The 22,705-nt window shown below is 40.0% G+C and overlaps 1 protein-coding gene across 3 annotated transcripts in view; it reads left to right on the top strand.

Moving 5' to 3' along the window:
• Positions 1-2,584: 2,584 nt before the first annotated feature.
• The window catches only part of TMEM212 (transmembrane protein 212), a 32,297-nt gene continuing 12,176 nt past the window's right edge, over positions 2,585-22,705 (top strand). For 2 of the 3 annotated variants that reach the window (XM_008983460.5, XM_054246936.2), the window contains exons 1-3: positions 2,585-2,790; positions 11,188-11,247; positions 12,756-13,079. In XM_008983460.5, the coding sequence (XP_008981708.1) occupies positions 2,632-2,790; positions 11,188-11,247; positions 12,756-13,079 (543 nt within the window). In that variant the 5' untranslated portion in view covers positions 2,585-2,631. Of the gene's footprint in view, positions 2,791-11,187; positions 11,248-12,755; positions 13,274-22,705 lie in introns of those variants that run through there. The other variant, XM_017965683.4, reaches the window with a different exon arrangement.

The following is a 22,705-nucleotide window of genomic DNA, read 5'->3' as shown; positions in this document are numbered from 1 at the left end:
GAAAAAGTCAAAACAGCTGCTCAAACCAAATACTAATGCAAACAAGCCTTTCTTCACTCTCAACCCGTTCCCCCAATATCAATGGAACAGACTAGCATTAACACTCACGGACAGTGGTGGATGCCCTTGGAGCCATCCTTGTGCCGCTGCCGGGGAATGGGGAGCCCAAATACAAAGCAGAAAGTCTAATGTGTTAACCGACTATCTGGCAAAGACGTATTACCATATGTATCTGCTCTGTGCCAGACCGGGTTCTAGTTGTTGGGATATCTCATCTATTTAAGGGATGTATAAAACTCGCAAGGTCTCTGCCCTTGTGGAATTTATCTAGTGATGTTAGAAAAAAAAAATCGGAGAATATAGCCTACAGTATTGAGAGGAGATAGGAAACAGCAACGGTACCAGAAAGCATGAGCTGCTTTCCTGGATTCTGTATATCCAGGAATGCAATTGCCTCAAAATCTGGGTCAAACTGTGAAATGACTATTAAAGATAGAAAGGCGGGGAGAGGCGGGAAGCAGAGAATCAGAGAGAAGCTTCTCTTTCCGTCACTCGAGGGAGGGTCCTTTGGACGTTTTTACCGAATTGTTGTTCACGAAGAGTTAAACATAATGTTTATAGATGATAAATTGCAGAGCAAGTCTCCATCTCAAAAAAAAAAAAAAAAAGCCAACCGTGACTGCACCTTCGTCCCACGCTACAAGAACCCCAAAGGTGGAATACTCCAACTTAACAGTGGTGATTTTCTGAACATCCTTGGTAGGCTAAGCTCTGGGCTAGCATTTATGGTTTTAGCTCATTGAATCCTCTCAATCAAATTCCTGATGAGATAAACACTAATTTTTATTCCCATTTCTCAGATGAAGAAACAGACATAGAAAAGTAACTTGCCCTTACTCAAGGACACAAAGCTGGTAGAGAGTAGAACCAGGATCATATCACAGCTCCATCTGACTCAAAATCGATGTCCTAAACCACTATATTGCATTTATAAACCTATGTTTCATCATTTTATTTCAGTAAAAAGGAAAAAAGTGTTAATGTTAAATAGAAAAATTAGTCAGATAGCTCCAGAAGGTGACCTGTGTTTTTAAGATATTACCTTGGAACAGACACCCAAATATATCCCTTCAGTCAAAATCAAATGACACCATTTTCTCAAATGCATGCAAAAGTAAGAGATGACTTGTCACTGCCTAAATGTACCCAAGTTCAATATCTCAAATTAGAATCACGATTCAAGAATGAACGGGGATCAGCATTTGATTCAACTGATAAATTACTCCTCAAAGTTTTATTTTATTTTACAACTGCATACATTTCCATCATCGTACTTTATTTGAAAATTGAATTAATAATAAAATAAGTTGACACTGGTTTAGTGAAAACAATATAAAACTCCATAAAAAAGTTCATGCTTGCCGGGCGCGGTGGCTCAAGCCTGTAATCCCAGCACTTTGGGAGGCCGAGGCGGGTGGATCACGAGGTCGAGAGATCGAGACCAACCTGGTCAACATGGTGAAACCCCGTCTCTACTAAAATACAAAAAATTAGCTGGGCACGGTGGCGCGTGCCTGTAATCCCTGCTACTCAGGAGGCTGAGGCAGGAGAATTGCCTGAACCTAGGAGGCGGAGGTTGCGGTGAGCCGAGATCGCGCCATTGCACTCCAGCCTGGGTAACAGGAGCGAAACTCTGTCTCAAAAAAAAAAAAAAAAAAAAAGTTCATGCTCATTGGGCCGGGCGCCATGGCTCACGCCTGTAATCCCAGCACTTTGGGAGGTCGAGGCGGGTGGATCACGAGGTCAAGAGATCGAGACCATCTTGGTCAACATGAAACCCGTCTCTACTAAAAATACAAAAAATTAGCTGGGCATGGTGGTGCATGCCTGTAATCCCAGCTACTCAGGAGGCTGAGGCAGGAGAATTGCCTGAACCCAGGAGGCGGAGGTTGTGGTGAGCTGAGATTGTGCCATTGCACTCCAGCCTGGGTAACAAGAGCGAAACTCGGTCTCAAAAAAAAAAAAAAAGAAAAAGAAAGAAAGTTCATGCCCATTTGGGAAAGAATCCATATCAAAAATAATTGTAATGGAATTAAACTTTGAAAAGAGGTAAAGGTCTTGCTTTTTACCTGAAATCATTTAAATTAAATATAATGAAAAGTGATCAGGGTGCTTATTTTTACTTCGTTTTGTGGGAAATTGTGCTGGGAATGTGAATCTATTGTACACAAAGGATGTTGGCTTTATGCTGGAACCTAGCAGGTTGAGCTGAGAAACAATTAGCTCAGTCAGCAAGCCTTTGAATCTGATGAAGCCAGGAAGTGGTCACTCCCCAGGACAGGGCAGAATGAAGGGAATCGAGGCAACAATCCAAAGCAAGGAGTAATTTTTTTTCTCTTTCTCTTAAATAAATTGTTATCAGAATTTATTGTGCCAAATTTATGCCAAGGACTATTTGAGTACATTTCACCTTTGGTAAAACAAATAGAATCTTGTTTCCAAGTAGATCAACAGTTCATATGTTTCGTGGCTACTGTCTCTAAGAAACTTCTATTTACTGAGGGCTGTCATACTCTCGTGTTTTGGTAACAAAACATCTTTTGAGACCAAGGCCCCAAGCCACCGAGGAAAATGAAGGGCCTCTACCAGGCTGCTGGCCGGATTCTGGTCACTCTGGGGAGCCTCAGTGTATGCTCTGGAGTCACCGCTTTCTTCCCTGTCTTTTCTTACAAGCCTTGGTTCGCAGGATGGAGTGTTCGGATTGCTTGTCCCGTCTGGAATGGAGCTTTGGTATGAAAATATTTTATTAAATATATTGAAAAAATAAAGGAAGAAGGGAGGGAAAGGGGAAACAGAAGAACATGTCCTTTTAAATTGTCCTAACAATACAAAGAAGTCAAAATTCCACATAAAATCAGAATCTGCCTTGGAACATTGATTTCTGTTAATTGCATTTTAAGTATAAAAATTGTCTTAATAATTGTTTCATCATGTATACGTGTATATTATGTATGTTTAATGGCATGCTGCTCAAGAAATTCTTAAAAAGTTATTTCATTTTAATCCTCTTATCTTGATATGCTAAGAAATTAGAATCCATCTTTTGAGATTTGAATTTTGAATTTAGAAAAAAACATAAACCTTGAAACATAATTTTAAATAGAGAACAAAATAAAATAACTTTCAAACTAATGCTTTCATTACAAGCACTAAGACGTGTGTACATGGCCCCCAAATTTACAAATCCCAGATATTTCCCTTTGCATGCAACTGTTTGAACTGAAAATAATTCAAGAAGAGGGGCGATGTACTTCACAATTCACTAGGAAAGTATGTGTGCCAAGTACAGTGTCTGACACTAAGTGGTACTCAGTGTACGCTCATTGAATCATTGCAGATAAACAATGGCCTGGTCCCTTAGCTCTCCAGACAAAGAAATGAGCACATCTAGCCTTGGGAGTAGCTGGCTTCCATGTTGGTATAATTTAAGAGAAGTTACAGAGAACTACCTGTCCGACAAATCTTTCTCTCACTGATTCCCATGATGCCTGACACCACTGGACACTGGAGAATTTAATTTTGAAGTTTTGATTTTAAAACATATTCTATTAAAATATAGCCACTCTTCTGTGAGATAGCATCTTAAATCTTTAAATAATTAAAACTTTAACTGGGATATCACCTAAACATTAGACCTCAGGAAATATAAGTTTTAATCTACTTATTAGACAACTATTTATGAATAGCCTACTATGTCCTTGAGTTATAACGAAGGAACAAACAAGGTCTTGATCTTAAAGGAACTTGGTCTAGTGGTGTTTGATGAGTATGTGCAGATAGATGAGGCCAGTGGGATGATGGGGGAGTGGATGGAATGAGGAAACCAGAGGGTATGCTTTTCTTTGTCAATACATTAATTTGTATCTATCACCCCAATCTTGATCTTCCCTTCTGTTCTCCAACACCTACCTGAAACCATACATTCATTCAAAGAAATCGTTGCTAAAGTTCTGCTGGAATGCAGCGGCAGCAGTTACATTTATTCAAGTGGCTACCAAACTTGTTTTGGTGACTCGGAGTCAGAAAAATATTTTACGCGAGGACCCAGAATGTTCATAAATACATCTACATTCTTACCTCTAGATAAATAGATATCTACATCTATTATGCATATATACATATAATAGACGTTTATATATCAATAAAACGAAAGTTTCTCAAAACAGTACTTAGCCTCGATGTGAAAGGTATTCTGATATTTTCTGTTTCATTTAATTTTTTTAAAATTCTGATTTCATAAAGTTTAACAATATCATGATTAGAGTTCAACCCCACATTCTTTTATTCCACTCTTTGCCTATCCTTGCAGAGTCTAACATACTCTATTCAACAGGTATTGGTGATTTTGATTAAGATTACAGATGATTGAATGTAAGCATGTTATAGGCCAAACATCTATTTTTACCAGTTAGGACTAGAGATATGATGGGAAGTGTCTCCACCACGTAGCTCATGGGTAACTATCTGATTTCAGGGGTGGCAGCATCAGGCAGTGGAGTCAGAGATAAAGGATTTAGAGAGGCAGACCTGTTTCAAGTCCTGACATTGATGTTCTTGGGAGGAGGCCAAAAACAGGACCCTCAACCAGCCAGTTCCTCATTGCCTTTAACCATAAAATGGGAAATTTTACAGATAAAAAGAGCAGACATGTAAAACTGTCTAACCCTAAGATGCACAGCGAGAATGAACACAATTTAAACAATGATTGTATAATAAAGAGCTTCGCCAATTTTAAAGCCCTCCTCAAATGCTAGTTAATACCATGCCTTTCATGTGTGCCCTACTCTCTGTTCAAGCCCTTTGTTCTTAATCCTGTGTCTCCTGCCTCACTTTCCTATCCTGTTCCTTCATGACCTGCTGAGTTTCCCATCCCGTTACCTCCTGGACTTCCGTCTCCCACCACTCTTCCCTTAGCTCACTTCTCTCCCATCACATCAGCTCCTTGCTGTTTTCAAACATGCCGTGATGTGTTTCTGCCTCAGGGCCTTTGCACTACCTGTCCTCTGCCTAAAGCCTCTTCCTGAACTTAGCTCACTCCCTAGCCTCCTTCAATTCTTGATCAATTCTTTGTAAATGTCACTTTTTTACGGAGGTCTGCTCCCATTACATTATTTAAAATTGTAATACCTGACCCTCAACTGGCACTCCCAATCTCTGATACCCTGCTCTATTTTTTCCCATGACACTTATTAACATATAAGACATTATATAATTTTTAAATTTATTGTTTGGTTCAATAAATCTGAAGAACTTGGAACAGAGAGAATGACATAGTATGTGTTCAATAAATATTGCTCAGTAAGGATTGCTGAATGACTGAATGAATCTCATGCCCTCCATTCTGTTGGTGCAGAATTTCTTATACAGTTGAATACCAATTAGGTTGCAAGGACTAAAGGTCAGGGCAGTGTTTATATCATACTAATGCAGCAAAAAATTCCCATGGGAAGGAAAGTAATACAAATGCTCAGCCTTTCAATAATGTCTAAATTTGGACCAACGTTATTTTTTTTTTTTTCCTAGTGAGTTTCCTACTGAACCACAGTTCTGTCTGATCAGGGTGAACTTCAAATGGACTCTGACTCATTCCACAACCTCCCTTACCAATCACTTCTTTATTTATTTATTTTTTTTTTTGAGATGGAGTTTTGCTCTTGTTACCCAGGCTGGAGTGCAATGGCACAATCTCGGCTCACCACAACCTCTGCCTCCTGGGTTCAAGCAGTTCTCCTGCCTCGGCCTCTTGAGTAGCTGGGATTACAGGCATGCACCAACATCTCTGGCTAATTTTGATTTTTAGTAGAGACACGGGTTCTTCATGTTGGTCAGGCTGGTCTCGAACTCCCAACCTCAGGTGATTGGCCCACCTCGGCCTCCCAAAGTTCTGGGGTTACAGGCTTGAGCCACGGAGCCTGGCCACCAATCACATCTTAATTTGCCTCCAAAGTATATCTTCATCCAGTGACAAGATTTGTACATTTCAATCATATTGGCATTTACTTTGCAGATGACTCCATATTTCTTTGAAGACTTGTAAGAGCCAGATTTTTGCATATGATACAGTATTTTGAATTTGTTCAAAGCCTTTCATTCGAGGCTTTCTAAGTACTTCATAAAGATTGGCCCTCAGACTCCCTAGCTCCATTTTGACATCTATATGACAATCAGTTTTCCTGGCATTTTGGAGCTAGGTTATTTAAAAACATCAGCTGCTAGAAAGTATTCGGTGAGGAGATCGTAGTACCTTAAGGATTAAGCTCAAGCTCTATTAATCCTGGAAAACAAGGCTTGTAGATCAAGTTCTGATGAAAAGACTGAAGTACAATGAGTTTAAACACAGGCCCTGAGGTGCTGGAGATCCCAGTGTCTTGGCCAATGGCAAGCACAGCGCTGCATCCAGAGCCCTGCTTGGAGAAGGGAATTTGGGAGAAAGGTCAGGCTAGACTTCGTTATGCAGGCCCCAGTTTCCCCAACGGTTACAGAAGGGGCTTGATTACATGACCATGCACGTCTCTTACAGCTTCACAGTCACATGACTTCCAACTGCCTGACGGTGTTAAAGAAAAACCGGAGCTGGACAGTTAGCTAAAACAATAAAAACCGATTTTATGCAGGATGATTGCAATGGGGAAAAAGAGACATCAGTATAGAACGAGGTTTGGTTCCAAGTACAGCATAAGCCAATGGGGATTTATAGCTGAGAAGCAGGGTGAAAGTCAGTGGATGAAAAATTACTAAGGCAATATCAGGGGCAAGGGGGATTCTGGCTCTCCCGACCCAGCCGTTTTCTTGCTGAAGACAGGCCAGGGTGGTCAGACATCACTTCAGGGATCGGGGAGGAGGAGAAACCTGACTAGTTATAGAGCGTGATCAGGTACTGAGGGTAAGGGGGTTCTCGCTAAACTGACTCATCAGCGTTCTTGTGCTCAAAGTGGGTTTTACAAGGTCATACACACACGGGCCTACAGGAGAAGGTTCAGAAACCTGATTAAAGTTTGATCAAGCAAAGAATCTGTCAGTGGTCCATTTTTCCACTTAGCTATCCTAAGCTTCCTCAAGGCCAGCTTGTCTAAAACCAAATTAATCATCTTGTCGCTCAAACCATGTTTTTCTTCTCCAACTTCCCTGTCATTGTCTTGGCAACTCAATTTCAAATCCTGGAGTGATTTCGACTCAACCTGTTCCTCTAAACTAGCTCTTCTCAAACTGTAACGTGCATACGAATCATCAGGTGATCTTGACGAAGGCAGGTTCTAATTCAGCAGGTCTGGGGCGGGGGCTGAGAGTCTGCGTATCTAACCAGCTCCTGGAGGATGCCCTTGTTGCTGGTCCTAGGACCACACTGGGGGCAGCAATGCCCTAAAGCAGCCCAATCCAGCCCCACTCCAATCAGTTGCCATGTAACTTTAATTTTTCCTACAAGGCATAGCCCTCGCCTGCATTCCTTCCTTTTCTGTCTCACTGTGTATCCTCCCACCCCTTACCACTTCCCACCCCGGCTCAAATTTTATGCCTAGATGGCTTTGATAGCCGAACTGTGGGAATCTATCCATTAGTGAATGATAAAATCAATCTATTGAGTAGCTAGCAACATTTACAATGAATAGAATATTCAAATGCATCACACATAATGAGGGTTACATATTATTTTGATCAGATATAAAAATATTTATAACCATGATGTGAAATGTATTAGTTACTGCGGCTAGAGTTGAAAAAACAAATCTAAAAACCAGCGTTCTACAATTACTTCTAGGCCTGTATTCCAACCTCATATGCACACAACTGGCTCGTCTTTCTAAACCTCTTCAGTAGTCAGGCTACAGTTTCTTCAAAAAGCTTCAGCATTGCTTCATTGTCCCTAAACGAAGCCCAGACATGCTAGCCTGCATTGTGCAGCCCTCCTCACCCTGGTATTACCTGGCTTTCAACCCCGATTTCTACTCTTCTCTGCCAGGAACTGACCCTTCCTTCGGTCTGCACTCCACGCTCACTGCTCCCTAAGCAGGACAGCCGCTTCCCCACCTTTGCACACGCCGCTCCCACAGCCTGAGCTGCCCTCCCTCTGGCACCTCCCATTGAACCCAAATCCGTCCTTAAACCCACTTCAGATCCTATTTCTCCATGGTGCCTTCATCATTGGTGTTTCCCCTCTAAGTGATACCTTATTCCTGAGCTCTCCTCATTTAGAAAACATTCATCCTTCTCGCTTAGGGTTGTAGCCCTTGTCGTATGTGCATTAGTTTTACACCTGAACTGACAGTCAGAACCACTACTTGTACAATTACTATCTGGGGATCTTGTTCATCTTACTTAGTCTTTCTGTGCTTCATTTTAAAAGTGGGAGGATATCGACATGACACGGTCATTGTGAGTGAACACATGTGAAGTGATCAGCATATGTTAAGCACTCAGTCCACACATGTGAACCATTATGATTACTTTATCAGCACAGTACCTGGCACATCGCTTTTCTGTAGCAGACTCATAACAGATGCTTGCAAGTGAATAAATTATCCCATATTAATACGGTACCTCTAAACGTTTCTATTTGTTTCTGAGGGCTCCCTGTTTCCTTCAATTCATCGACTTCTGAGAGCTATGTCCTCCACTCAGACAATCTAAAGATTTAGTGGGAGGCCTCACAATTATCATGCAATCAAAGTGTTAGCAGCAGCTGTTGCAAAACCCAACTCATATCCCTGGAAGTGCCTGGAGAGCCAGGCAGCAGCCTGTCAAGAAGAGCCGAGGGAGGCAAGTGCAGGATTCGGGCTTTCTCTTCTTTCCCCGCTCACTGACACACAGCCCTCACTCTCCCCTTCCTCACAACCTGGCCTCCTTTCAGCCAACTATTCCCCCTTCCGACATCCCCTCTCTCACATTTTCTCTTCCCCTTGACTTGTCCTGCCTACTCTCAAATCTCTTCCTTCTTCATTCTTTTCTCCTCCCTATCTAAAAATAAAATTTTCAAAAAGAAACAGAAGAAAGAAAAGACATCTGTGCGTCTCAGGAAAAATAATGCTCTTCTATCTCCCATGTCTGGTGAGGAGCACCAAGAAAGATGGATGTGCTAACCCCCTCAGCTGCCATTCCATTAGCAGGGAAGATTTATCAAGTTACTACAAGAGGCATTCACACTCAGCCTACTCCATGAAAGATCCTTCTCAAAGTTTTATGTAAACAAAGCAAAATTCAAGCTGGCAGCTACAAAAATAACAGGCAACTGAAATTCTGCAGCATTTTTCAACTTTTTGAAAGGAAAGAAACAGCTCATGCCAAGGTAGTTAAGGCAACCTGGAACCTCAGCATCTGAGAATGTCAGCGATCTACTCCGAGTTAAAGCAGCAGAGGGGCGTGAGCCTGACTGCCTTGCTTATCTGGCTTCAGTGTTTCTCTCTCTGACAGAGGAGCGATGTGTCAATTGAGGGCCATGCCTCCCAGAGCAGAGAAAGCCCCAGGCTTACCCCACAGCACCGACGTTACAGTTGCTCTTAATAATTCTTTTGTTTTCTTGTATTATTTATGCTGGCTCACCCTCCATAGGGTCCCTTGGAAACTTTCCTCTTGCAGAATCACGCCAGGAATCTCTTTTGATTACAGATGGTTCTGTTTTTATCCATGGGAGTTTTATGGTATGGCGATGCCAAGTCTGAAATTGTATGCTCAGCTACATGAGGGGTGTGTGTGTGTGTGTGTGTGTGTGTGTGTGTGTGTGTGTGTTTCCCTCTCAAATTCTCTAAATGCAACGTTCAAAATAAAATATGCCGGGAAAATGAAAAGCTAAGTCTCAAAACAATAAATATACCAGATCCAGCTACTACAAAAGCAGCATGTCACAAAACCATGTTGGTAAAGATGCTGATTTTTTTTCCTCTTTAACTTTGTTGATTGTATATATACAGTCATGCTTATTTCTCTGCCATGCCCTAACTTGTACTATTTTTGGAGCTGTCCATATTCCAGATCTTATTTTAGGTACATCTCTTCCTCTTCCTCTTTCTCTCTCAACCTCAAAAGAGTCATTAACCAAGAACAAATGATTTATGAGGATTGAGAATAAGCTATTTCCAATCTCAGTGACCACAAAGGTCTCCTCCATCAGACCTGGTGCTGAATCAAAGAGCCCAGTAATATTTTTTTTCATTGCCTACTTCTAAATTCTGGTGACACCATTCCCTCTTTCGTTTAACTATTTTCATTCTGCACTCTGGGCCTTTTTTCTTTAACAGAGACTATAAAGAAAAACTCTTTTGAGGCAGGGCGCAGCGGCTCATGCCTGTAATCCTGGCACTTTTGAAGGCCAAGGAGGGCAGATCACAAAGTCAGGAGTTCGAGACCAGCCTGGCCAACATGGTGAAACCGTGTCTCTACTAAAAATACAAAAATTAGCTGGGCTTGGTGACATGCGCCTGTAATCCCAGCTACTCGGGAGGCTGAGGCAGGAGAATCGCTTGAACCCGGGAGGCAGAAGTTGCAGTGAGCCCAGACCATACCACTGCATACCAGCCTGGGTGACAGAGAGAGACTCCATCTCAAAAAAAAGGGAGGGGGGGGAGAAGAAGAAGAAAGAAAGAATAAATCTCCCATCATGCATTCATTCTAATGATAATCTTTGCTATTTGAGGAATAGGGATCAGGTATTTGTATCCTGCCAGCAGGCTGAGGCTGCAGAATCTCAAAAGAAAGCAAAGTGCAAAAGAGAAAGCCACTTCGGGGTTTCATGACAAGTTCCCATTCTGGTTCCTTCCATTTACAGTTTCATCAGTTTGTGAGAAAGGTGAACAATAGACGATTAATCAAAATAAAACATATGGCAGGGGTTATAAAGGCAAGCTATTATTGCAGTGACACCTTAAAGTGGTGGAGCGGATGATTCTGATGGCAGAAGCAACACAGAGAATCAAAATCTGAGCTTGCGTGAATCATGTCTTTATGACACTAATGGCTTACTTTCCTCGTCATCACAGTTTTTTTCCACTGATGAGGAGGAAATCAGAGGCATAAATCCACTGAGTCATTTGCTGTTCCTTCAAGTTCATGATAAAGTTGTCAAACTGTGAGACAGATTGAACTCTTTCCAGAGGTACCTTCTGTGATGGATGTTATTTTTCCATTTTCTTGTCACAGGCCATCACGACTGGTGTGCTTCTACTGCTGGCTTACAGAGCATGGACCCAGAGACACCTGGTAAATATACCGATGGCAAGCAGGATGGGAGAGTGGCTGTGAGGTCAAATCACTGTTAAGTACAGTATGGAACATAAAAAATATTATTTCCAATTAGAATTGAATTTGGTCTACTTGACGCTTACTACAATGGATTTCAGTAATAAACTATGTTTTAAAGGAATAATCTTTTTTTTTTTTTTTTTTTTTTTTGTGGCAGAGTTTTGCTCTGTCGCCCAAGCTGGAGTGCAGCGGCATGATCTCAGCTCGCAGCAACCTCCACCTCCCAGGTTCAAGCAATTCTCTTGTCTCAGCCTCCTGAGTAGCTGGGACTACAAGTGCACACCACCATGCCCAGCTAATTTTTGTATTTCTAGTAGAGATGGGGGTTGCCGTGTTGGTCAGGCTGGTTTCATAACTCCTTCCCTCAGGTGATCCACCCATCTTGGCCTCCCAAAGTGCTGGGATTACAAGTGTGAGCCACCACACCTGGCCATGAATAATCTTTATCTGATCCCTGCTCCAAATATTTTCTACAAGTTCTTGTGACGATTATTGTATTTGGGGAGGACAGAGCCAGTGTGAGTACTCCTAAATTTCATTTGAAGAAATGGAGCTATTGGCTCCTCTACTTTTAGTAATATATTTTTAAGTCTCAACTCCTTAATCTGAGATCTCCTTCCAATCTTCTTGCTACCTCTCCTAAAAAAGGATGAAAAGTCTATGCTATCCTGCATTTCAACAGCATAAAACCAGATCATCCCATGATACAGAAAGACTATGGTATCTGATCATAGATTTTAATTCCCGCTAATGCAGGGCTTCTCAAACTTTAATGTATAAGTAAATCAGCTGGAGATCTGCTTAACATGCAGATTCTGATTCAGTAGATCTGGGTGAGGCCTGAGATTCTGCATGTCTGCCAGGCTCCCAGGGGATGTCAGTGATGCTGGACCATGGACCACACCCTGAGTAGCTGAGAACCTTGAGTAGGGATTTCTTGAGTAGCAAGAACCTTGAGTAGAAATTTTGTTCACTCACCTTTGTTTTTCCCAGCCCAGACCAGATGCCTCCACGTGATGGGAAATACATAAATAAATGCTTGTGAACTAATTTAATGTTTTCCCCCTCTGGCTAGTATATTTTTCTCCTGTGGTATAGACTGAAAATGAAGGGTAGTGGGAGGGAGAGCATCTGGAAGAATAGCTAATGGATGCTGGGTTAATACCAAGGTGATAGGTTGATCTGTGCAGCACATCGCCACGGCTCACCTTTATCTAAATGACAAACCTGCACATCCTGCACATGTATCCTGGAATGTAAGATAAAAGTGAAAAAAAAATGAAGATACAAGGGACGTTTTCAAGGGAAAATGAAAATTAAAGAGAGGATCGTGACCCATTGCTCCTTCATTTTCCAGTAGGAGAAATTCATAGCCAGCATCTCTTTTTTCATTTTCCTCATATTGCTAAGAACCTTTTGAAATAGCTTGTCCCTGAAGTAACGATTTATTTTTGCTTTATTTTCAGTGGGAAGCTACTTTCACCTTTGTGATTTTGAGCATTATGGGATGTCCACTTCACTTTGCAATAGCCTTGGAATCCGCTCTCCTGGGCCCATATTGCTTCTATTCATTTTCAGGGATTGCAGGGACTAATTACCTTGGCTATGCAGTTGCCTTTCCTTATCAATATGCAAAGTTCCCAATAGCCTGTGTGGACCCACCACACTATGAAGAGTACCACCTGACACTTCAAGCCCTCGACCTGTGCCTGAGCTTTGCCCTGCTCTGTACATCCCTGACAGTGTTCATCAAACTTTCTGCAAGACTTATCCAGCATGGACACATAAACGTAAGTTTCAACAAAGGGGGAGCAGATTCTTGTTCCATCCTGTATGCTAAAATGGAAAGTCTGGTATGTGAATACTTGATCTTTCTCTGTTATTTACCACTGTATCCTATATGCTCTTGATATCCAGGTCTGCACATAATAGGTACTCAATACTTGTTTTTGAATTAATAAATGGAAATATGTTGACATTATAACTGAAGTTATGGCTGTAGGTAGCACCAGCCAATTTTTATGTCAATTCACAATTTTAAAAATTATTCACAGGAACAAGACAACAGTGCCCACTCTCACTACTTCTATTCAACATAGTACCAGAAGTCCTAGCCAGAGCAATTAGGCAATAAAAAGAAATTTTAAAAATCCAAGTAAGAAAGAAAGACACAAAATTGACTCTGTTTACAGATGACATGAACTTATATTTAGAAGCCCTTAAAGATTCCATTAAAGAAGTGTAAGAACTGATAAATTCAGTAAAGCTGCAAAATGCAAATTCAATGTACAAAACCAGTTGTTTTTATACACTAACAACAAACAATCCTATCTACAACAACATCAAAAATAATAAAATATTTAAGATAAATTTAACCAAGAATGTGAGAGATCTGCATACTAAAAACTATAAAATATTAGTGAAATAAATTGAACACACAAATAAATAAAAAAGTAACCCATAATCATAAATCAGGAAAATTAACGTTGTTAAAATTTCCATTCTACCCAAAGCAATATATAGACTCAGGGCAATTCCTATCAAAAGTTCAATGGCATTTTTCACGGAAATAGAACACATAATCCTAAATGCGTATAGATCTACAAAAGACCACAAATAGCCAAAGCAATCTTGAGAAAGAACAAAGCTGAGGACAACCCAATTTCAAACTATATTACAAAGCTATAGTAATTAAAAAAGTATTATAGTAACATAAAAACAGACATTTGAACAATGGGCAGATCATAAAGCTCAGAAATAAATTCACATATGAATTTTTGTCCTAAAATATAATGACTGTGTTGTTCAAGAAAGAGGAATATTTAGGACAAAACAGAAAGTCTAAGCCTGTAGTGAGTGCTCTATGTAAGTTGTAATAAGTTTAGTAAAAATAATTAATAGAGACAAGGTTTCACTATGTTGGCCAGACTGGCCTTGAACTCTTGACCTTGTGATCCACCTGCCTCAGCCTTCCAAAGTGCTGGGATTACAGGCATGAGCCACTTCGCCCCACCAAAAGAAATTGTTTTTTAAAAAGGGAGTTGTATAATTCAGTTGGCTATGATTAAGAAGAAATTATAATAGTCTTCCTAGAGATAGGTCTTTAATATTAAAATAATACACTAATACAGAACTAAATAATTAGTTAAAACAAGATTTTATTACAAATATTGACATATTTATTCAAGAAGTTTTAAATTTTTAAATTCTATGACCTGTCTCTTTGACATCCCTCAGATTGATATCTCAAAAGTACAGCCTTTTCTCTTTGAAGGGGGCTTGGATAATAGCTCTCTCCTTCTCTTTTCGTTGGCTCCTGTAACTTTTACCATCTAAAGTAGGAAGGGAAATTTTTTTAAACAAGCAAATAAAATATCCTTTGGAGCCAGGCACAGTAGCTCATGCCTGTAATCCTGGCACTTTGGGAGGCCGATACAGGCGGGTCATTTGAGGTCAGGAGTTCGAAACCAACCTGGCCAACATGGTGAAGCCTCATCTCTACTAAAAATACAAAAAAATTAGCCCAGGCATGATGGCAGGCACCTGTAATTCCAGCTACTCAGGAGTCTGAGGCAGGAGAATCACTTGAATCTGGGAGGCAGAGGTTGCAGTGAACTGAGATCATGCCACTGCACTCCAGCCTGGGCAGCACAGACAGACTCTGTCTCTGTCTCTGTCTCTCTCTCTCTCTCTCTCTCTCTCTCTCTCTCTCTCTCTATATATATATATATATATATATATATATATATATATATATGCCCTTTGCATACTTATTATATCTATATTATCATATCTATTTATATATATTCATATGTGTCATGTGGAAGTGATACTTCACTTCCAACCTGCATGAAAGAGTTCTAATCAAGTAACTTTTAAAAATTAAGTGCCCATTGGACTGGTAAAAGTTAGCTCAGATGTCATTTAATTCCCATAATTCGGGTAATCTGTGATAAAGTTAATTTGGCAAATTTAATCTGAAAACTCTCTCCAGTAATTAAAACTCTTAAAGTCGTGTTAAACCCTTGGTTTTTATTTTCACTGGAAATTTGGATTGTTAAAAGTTAAAATAGCAGGCTAAATACAGTGGCTCATACCTGTAATCTCAGCACTTTGGGAGGCCAAGGCGGGTGGATCACAAGGTCAAGAGATGGAGAACATCCTGGCCAACATAATGAAACCCCGTCTTTACTAAAAAATACAAAAATTAGCTGAGCGTGGTGGCACACACCTGTAGTCCCAGCTATTTGGGAGGCTGAGGCAGGAGAATTGCTTGAACCCGGGTGGTGGAGATTGCAGTGAGCCAAGATCATCGCTCCACGGCACTCCAGGCTGGTGACAGAGCAAGACTCTGTCTCAAAAAAAAAAAAGTTAGAATAGTGGGAACATAAAATATGTTTTTGGTAAAGTTTATAAAACACAAAGATGTTTATTTTGCTTTATAAAAGAAAAATAGTTTTTTTTCTAATTAAAAACTATTTAATGTTTGCTTTAAAATGAAGGAAAAATTATACAAATAAAACTAGACAATAGGAACAATTATGCCAGGTCAACAAAAGTTAACTCTGAGATATGTGATTACCAAAAATAAAAAAAGTCAATATGGGGGAAGGGGAAAAACCAAGTAACCATTAAAAAGCAGAGTATCTAATGTAAGGGAATTGTTTCATTTCATAGATTGGTATCATCAGCTTCTTAAAAAATCTTTACTATAGTGAATTGTAAAAATCACCACTTTAAGGACAAAACTATTAAATGTAAATGCTACAGAATTTAAGACCTTGTTTGGGTTTATGTAAGACTCATAGCTCACCACTAATCACTAACAAGTATATGTAATCCAAATGCATAAGAGAACGAGCAGCCTAGTAAACTGGATAAATGCCACTGTAAGGTCTGTATGCCCTGAGAAAAGGACTGCCCAATGCTCCCTATAAAATACCAAGTGAAGCAGTGACTATGCTTCATATGCAAGCCACACTGGACTGGCTTTATGATGACTGGGCTATCCTCCCACCAAATACACCCATTACCCAGGTCATGGTAAATTTGGGAGCTAAGGGGACCCCTTTTACATGGGTGCCCCTCCCACAGAATCAGAGGACTGATTAAGAAATCTTATCGAATTTGCTGTCCGTCATATGTATTACAGATCAACTCTCTGCTGGGAACCCAAACCCTTTTTCAACACAAAAGGTAAAATGGTCTGGGAGTAGAAAAAGCCTGGGACCAGAACATAAAAGCATACAGATTAATAGGATTATAAAACTCAAGATGTTTATACAAACTTTATGTAAGTTGAATTCCTTTACCTAAATGTCTTATTAAAATGGGTACTGCATCTAACTGGGATGTTTCCCCTTTCTAGAACTACGAAACTGAAGGAATGTAAACCTGCTCTTTTAGGAAATGGTAATTAAACATGATAAATGGAAACTAGTAAAATCACCTAAGCCCACAAAGTGTAGGGTTGAAGCTGCTGGGCTAGTCTCCAGGAACCCTCCACTGCATAGCCCTTTGTATGGGGCATTTATCGGGGCTGATGGCAAAAGTCATATGGTTTTTGTCAAGGGCTGACAGGTGAAGGAAATGGAGAGAAACTGGTCAATGGATACAAATTTTCTGTTATAAATTGAACTAAATTTATAAAGAATAAATAAAAGTACTCTTGTTATTGAGTACGTTTCAATAACAACCACTGAACTAGAGAATTTCCATTTGATGGGGCATTTATTGCCTTGATATAGAACATTAACAGAAGCTACCCCTATGCTAATGGAAATAATGGTGCCCAAAAGAGTTCCATGATAAAATAAAAATGTTTTACACAAAAAAAGAAATAAACCTACACATATGAATCGAGTAATATTTGACAAGGGTGTCAGGAATGCACAGTGAGGAAATGACAGTCTTTAATAAATGGTGTTAGGAAAATTGGATATCTACATGCAAAAGAGTGAACTTGGACCCCGATCTTAGGCCACTCAAAGAAATTAACTTGAAATGATTGAAGACTTAAATGTAAGATCTTAAGCTGTTAAACTACTGGAAGGAAGCATAGGTATAAAGCTCCATGACATTTGTCTTGGCAATGCTTTTTTTGGATACGATACGAAAAGCACATGCTACAAAAGCATAAATAAACATTGGGACCACAGCAAAGAAACCAATCAACAAAATAAAAAAGCAGCCTACAGAATGGGAGCAAGCATTTGCAAACCATACACAAGACAAGGGATTCACATCCAAAATATATAAGGAACTCATACAACTCAATAGCAGGAAATAAATAATCTGATTTTGAAATGGGCAAATGACCCGAATCGACATTTTCCAAAGAAGACATACAAGCGGCCAACGGGTACACAAAAAGGTGTCGAGAAGAAGGTCTGCAGCGTTACAAATTATCAGGGAAATTCAAATCAAAACCACAATGAAACATCGCCTCACACCTGTTAAAATGGCTATTATCAACAGGATAAGAGAAAGCAAGTGTTGGTGAGGATGTGGGGAAAAGAGAATCCTTGTGCACTGTTGGTGGGAATATAAATTGGCACAGCCATGATTGCAAACAGTATAAAGGCGTCTCCAAAAATTAAAAATAGAAATACTACACATCCAGCAACGCTACCTCTGACAGTATAACTGAGGGAAACAAAAACATATCCCAAGGAGATATCTGCACTCTCATGTCTGCTGCAGCATTATCCACAACAGACAAGACATGGAAACAATCCAAGTGTTCAGCAGATGGACAGATGAAGAAAACATACACAATGAGGCCGGGCGCGGTGGCTCGCTCCTGTAATCCCAGCACTTTGGGAGACTGAGGCAGGCGGATCATATGCGGTCAGGAGTTCGAGACCAGCTTGGCCAATATGGTGAAACCCCATCTCTGCTAAAAATACAAAAGTTAGCTGGGCATGATGGCATGCACCTGTAATCCCAGCTACTTGGGAGGCTGAGGCAGGAGAATTGCTTAAACCCAGGAGGCGGAGGTTGCGGTGAGCCAAGATTGCACCATTGCACTCCAGCCTGGGTAACAAGAGCGAAACTCCATCTCAAAAAAAAAAAAAAAGAAGAAGAAGAAAGAAAATATACATAATGAAATATTACTCAGTCTTAAATATATGAGGAAATCATGCCATTTGCAATGGCATGGATGAAACTTGAGGGGATGATGCTAAAAGAAATAAGTCCAAGTAAAACTGTATCATCTCTCTTGTATGCGGAATCTTCAAAAGTTGAACTCAGAAGATTGTTAGGTAGTCAGTTATATGGTTGTTGTCAAGGGCTGACGGGTGAAAGAAATGGGGAGAAACTGGTCAATGGGTACAAATTTTCTGTTACAAATTGAATAAGTTCTAGGGATCTAACATACTTGAAATTTGCTAAGAGAGTAGATCTTAAATGTTCTCACCACACACACCACAAAAGGTAAATATGTGACATCATGGATGTGTTAACTTGGTTGTGATAAACGTTTCATGTTTTGTATATATATATATATATGTATATACACACACACAAAAACAAATCATCACTATATACACTGAATTTATATAATATTGTCAATTATACCTCATAAAGCTGGAAAAAATAAAATAAAATATATTTTTAAAATAAAGTGATAAAAGAAAACACTGAACTTTTTATGAATAATGAATCTGCATCCCTTTATCTGAGTCTAAGTTTAAGAGGTCATGAGAATATAGTATGTTTCCCCTGGGAAAACATATGCTAAGATAAATCAACTTTGAATTTTATTTTATTTTTTCCTTTTTTTTTGTTTTTAGTCTGGGTCTTACTCTGTCACCCAGGCTGGATGGAATGCAATGGCGTGATCCTGGCTCACGACAACCTCTGCCTTTTGTGCTCAGGTGATCCTCCCACCTCAGCCTCCTGAGTAGCTGAGACCATAGGTGTGAGCCACCATGTCCAACTAATTTTCTTATCTTTTGTAGAGACAGGGTTTCATCATGTTGCTCAGGCTAGTCTTGAACTTCTGAAGTCACCTGTCCTCTACAGCCTCCCGGAATGTTATGGTTGCAGGCATGAGCCACCTCACCAGGTCAAACCTTGAATTTTAACCCTAAACATTTGCCTGATGCTTTGCAATGCAGTTTTGCAGTTTACAATGTAGGATTGAATTTGACAATTGCTTTATTTAAATTTTACACAATAAAAAGTACTAATAGAGACAAAGACTAAGAACTTTTTGCAGAAATTGATGTAATAGGAGAGATCCAAGATGGCTGATCATTAGCAGCTCAGGATTGTGGCTCCCAGTGAAAGTGCAGAAAACAAGAGGATGCCACACTTTTAAACAAATTTTTGTTGCTCACGGACCAGGAGATTTCCCGCGGAGGAGCCCCACGGGTCACCACCACGACTCTTGTGGCCAGCACAGCTGTTTTGCCAGCCCTTTGCATGGCGGTTTTTGGTGCAGAAAAGCACCATCAATCTTAACACCGCTGTTTTAGCCGGCGCAGTGGGTTGCTCAGATTCCAGCGCCAACAATCAATAAATTGGACGTCCACTCAGAAACCTAATTAGAAAGGCAGTAATTACAAACACGACAGATGGATAAATTTATAACGAAGGGAAGAAACCAGCCTAAAAAGGCTAAGAATACCCAAAATCAGAACGCCTCTCCCTCTACAGGGGATTACAGTTCCTCATCAGCAACAGAACAAGGCCTGATGGAGAAAGACTGTGTTCCATTAACAGAGGAAGGCTTCAGAAGGTGGATGATAAGAAACTTCTGGGAGTTGAAGGAACTTGTTCTAACACAATGCAAAGAAGCTAAGAACTTTGAAAAAAGATTTGATGAAATGCTAACAAGAATAGATAATATAGAGAGGAATATTAGTGACTTAACAGAGTTGAAAAATACAACACGAGAACTTTGCAAAGTATGCACAAGTTTTAACAGCCGAATTGATCAAGCAGAAGAAAGGATATCAGAGGTTGAAGACCGACTTAATGAAATAAAACGAGAAGACAAGAATAGCGTAAAAAGGATAAAAAGGAATGAGCAAAGTCTCCAAGAAATATGGGACTATGTGAAAAGACCTAATCTACGTTTGATAGGTGTACCTGAATGCAACAAAGAGAATGAATCCAAGCTGGAAAATACTCTTCATTATATTATTCAGGAAAACTTTCCCAACATAGCAAGGCGGGACAATAGTCAACTCCAGGCAATACAGAGAACACCACATAGATATTCCTCAAGAAGAGCAACCCAAGGCACATAATCATCAGATTCACCAGGGTTGAAATGAAGGAGAAAATACTAAGGGCAGCCAGAGAGAAAGGTCAGGTTACCCACAAAGGGAAGCCTATCAGACTTACAGCAGATCTCTCAGCAGAAACCCTACAAGCCAAAAGAGAGTGGGAACCAATATTCAACATCCTTAAAGAAAAGAACTTTCAGCCGAGAATTTCATATCCAGCCAAACTAAGCTTTACAATCGAAGGAAAAATAAAATCTTTTGTGAATAAGCAAGTACTCAGAGATTTCATTACCACCAGGCCTGCTTTATTAGCTTCTGAAAGAAGCCTCCCACATAGAAAGGAACAACCAGTATTAGCCTTTCTGAAAATATACCAAAAAGTGAAGAGTATCAACATAATGAAGAATTTATATCAACTAATGGGCAAAATAGCCAGCTAACATCAAATGGCAATAATCTTAAATTTAAATTGACTAAATCCCCCAATCAAAAGATACAGCCAAAACCCATCGGTATGCTGCATCCAGACCCATCTTACATGCAAGGATACATAAAGAGTCAAAACAAAGGGATGGAGAAAGATTTGTCAACCAAATGGAGAGCAAAAATAAATAAATAAATAAAAAGAAGAGGTTGCAATTCTCACCTCTGGTGGAATGGATTTTAAAGCAACAAAGATCAAAAGAGGACATAATGGTAAAAGGATCAATGCCACAAGAAGAGCTGACAATCCTGGATATGTACGCACCCGATACAGGTTACATAAGACTTGTAAAGAGACTTGGACTCCCACACAGTAGTAGTGGGAGATTTCAACATCAATATTAGATAGATCAATGAGACAGAAAATTAACAAGGATATCCAGGACTTGAACTCAGATCCGGAACAAGTAAACTTAATAAACATTTATAGAACTCTCCACTTTAAACACACAAGATATGCACTCTTTTTTTTTTTTTTTTTTTTTTTTTTAATTTTTTATTGGATTATAGGTTTTGGGGTACATGAGCAGAGCATGCAAGACAGTTGCGTAGGTACACACATGGCAGTGTGCTTTGCTTTTCTTCTCCCCTTCACCCACATTTGGCATTTCTCCCCAGGCTATCCCTCCCCACTTCCCCCTCCCATTGACCCTCCCCTTTTCCCCCCAATAGACCCCAGTGTTTAGTACTCCCCTCCCTGTGTCCATGTGTTCTCATTTTTCATCACCCACCTATGAGTGAGAATATGCGGTGTTTCATTTTCTGTTCTTGTGTCAGTTTGCTGAGGATGATGTTTTCCAGATTCATCCATGTCCCTACAAACGACACGAACTCATCATTTCTGATTGCTGCATAATATTCCATGGTGTATATGTGCCACATTTTTCCAATCCAGTCTATTATCAATGGGCATTTGGGTTGATTCCAGGTCTTTGCTATTGTAAACAGTGCTGCAATGAACATTCGTGTACATGTGTCCTTATAGTAGAACGATTTATAGTCTTTTGGATATATACCCAGTAATGGGATTGCTGGGTCAAATGGAATTTCTATTTCTAAGGCCTTGAGGAATCGCCACACTGTCTTCCACAATGGTTGAACTAATTTACACTCCCACCAACAGTGTAAAAGTGTTCCTTTTTCTCCACATCCTCTCCAGCATCTGTTGTCTCCAGATTTTTTAATGATCGCCATTCTAACTGGCGTGAGATGGTATCTCAATGTGGTTTTGATTTGCATCTCTCTGATGACCAGTGACGATGAGCATTTTTTCATATGATTGTTGGCCTCATATATGTCTTCTTTCGTAAAGTATCTGTTCATATCCTTTGCCCACTTTTGAATGGGCTTGTTTGTTTTTTTCCTGTAAATCTGCTTGAGTTGTAGATATGCACTCTTATCAGTACCACATCACACCTACTCACAGGTTTAAATGAAATATTGGTTGACTATTATTAAGCACGATTGATGGTATAAGGGAGGTTTTCAATGCGCATTTTTAGACTGCATCTTAGCCTGGGCAATTAAGCAACATTCCTGTTCTCTCTCCCTCCTCCTCTTCCTCTTTTTTCCTCTTCTTCATTCCTTTTGTTTTCTTTTTTTCTCTCAAAAAAAAAAAAAAAAAGACGCCAAGCACTATCTGTAATCCCCACACTTTGGGAGGCCGAGGCAGGTGGATCACAAGGTCAGGAGAT

This window comes from Callithrix jacchus, chromosome 17, assembly GCF_049354715.1.
Source record: "Callithrix jacchus isolate 240 chromosome 17, calJac240_pri, whole genome shotgun sequence".
Lineage (NCBI taxonomy): Eukaryota > Metazoa > Chordata > Mammalia > Primates > Cebidae > Callithrix > Callithrix jacchus.
Note: the sequence above shows the minus strand (reverse complement) of the source record. Positions and strands in the feature narration are given on the sequence as shown.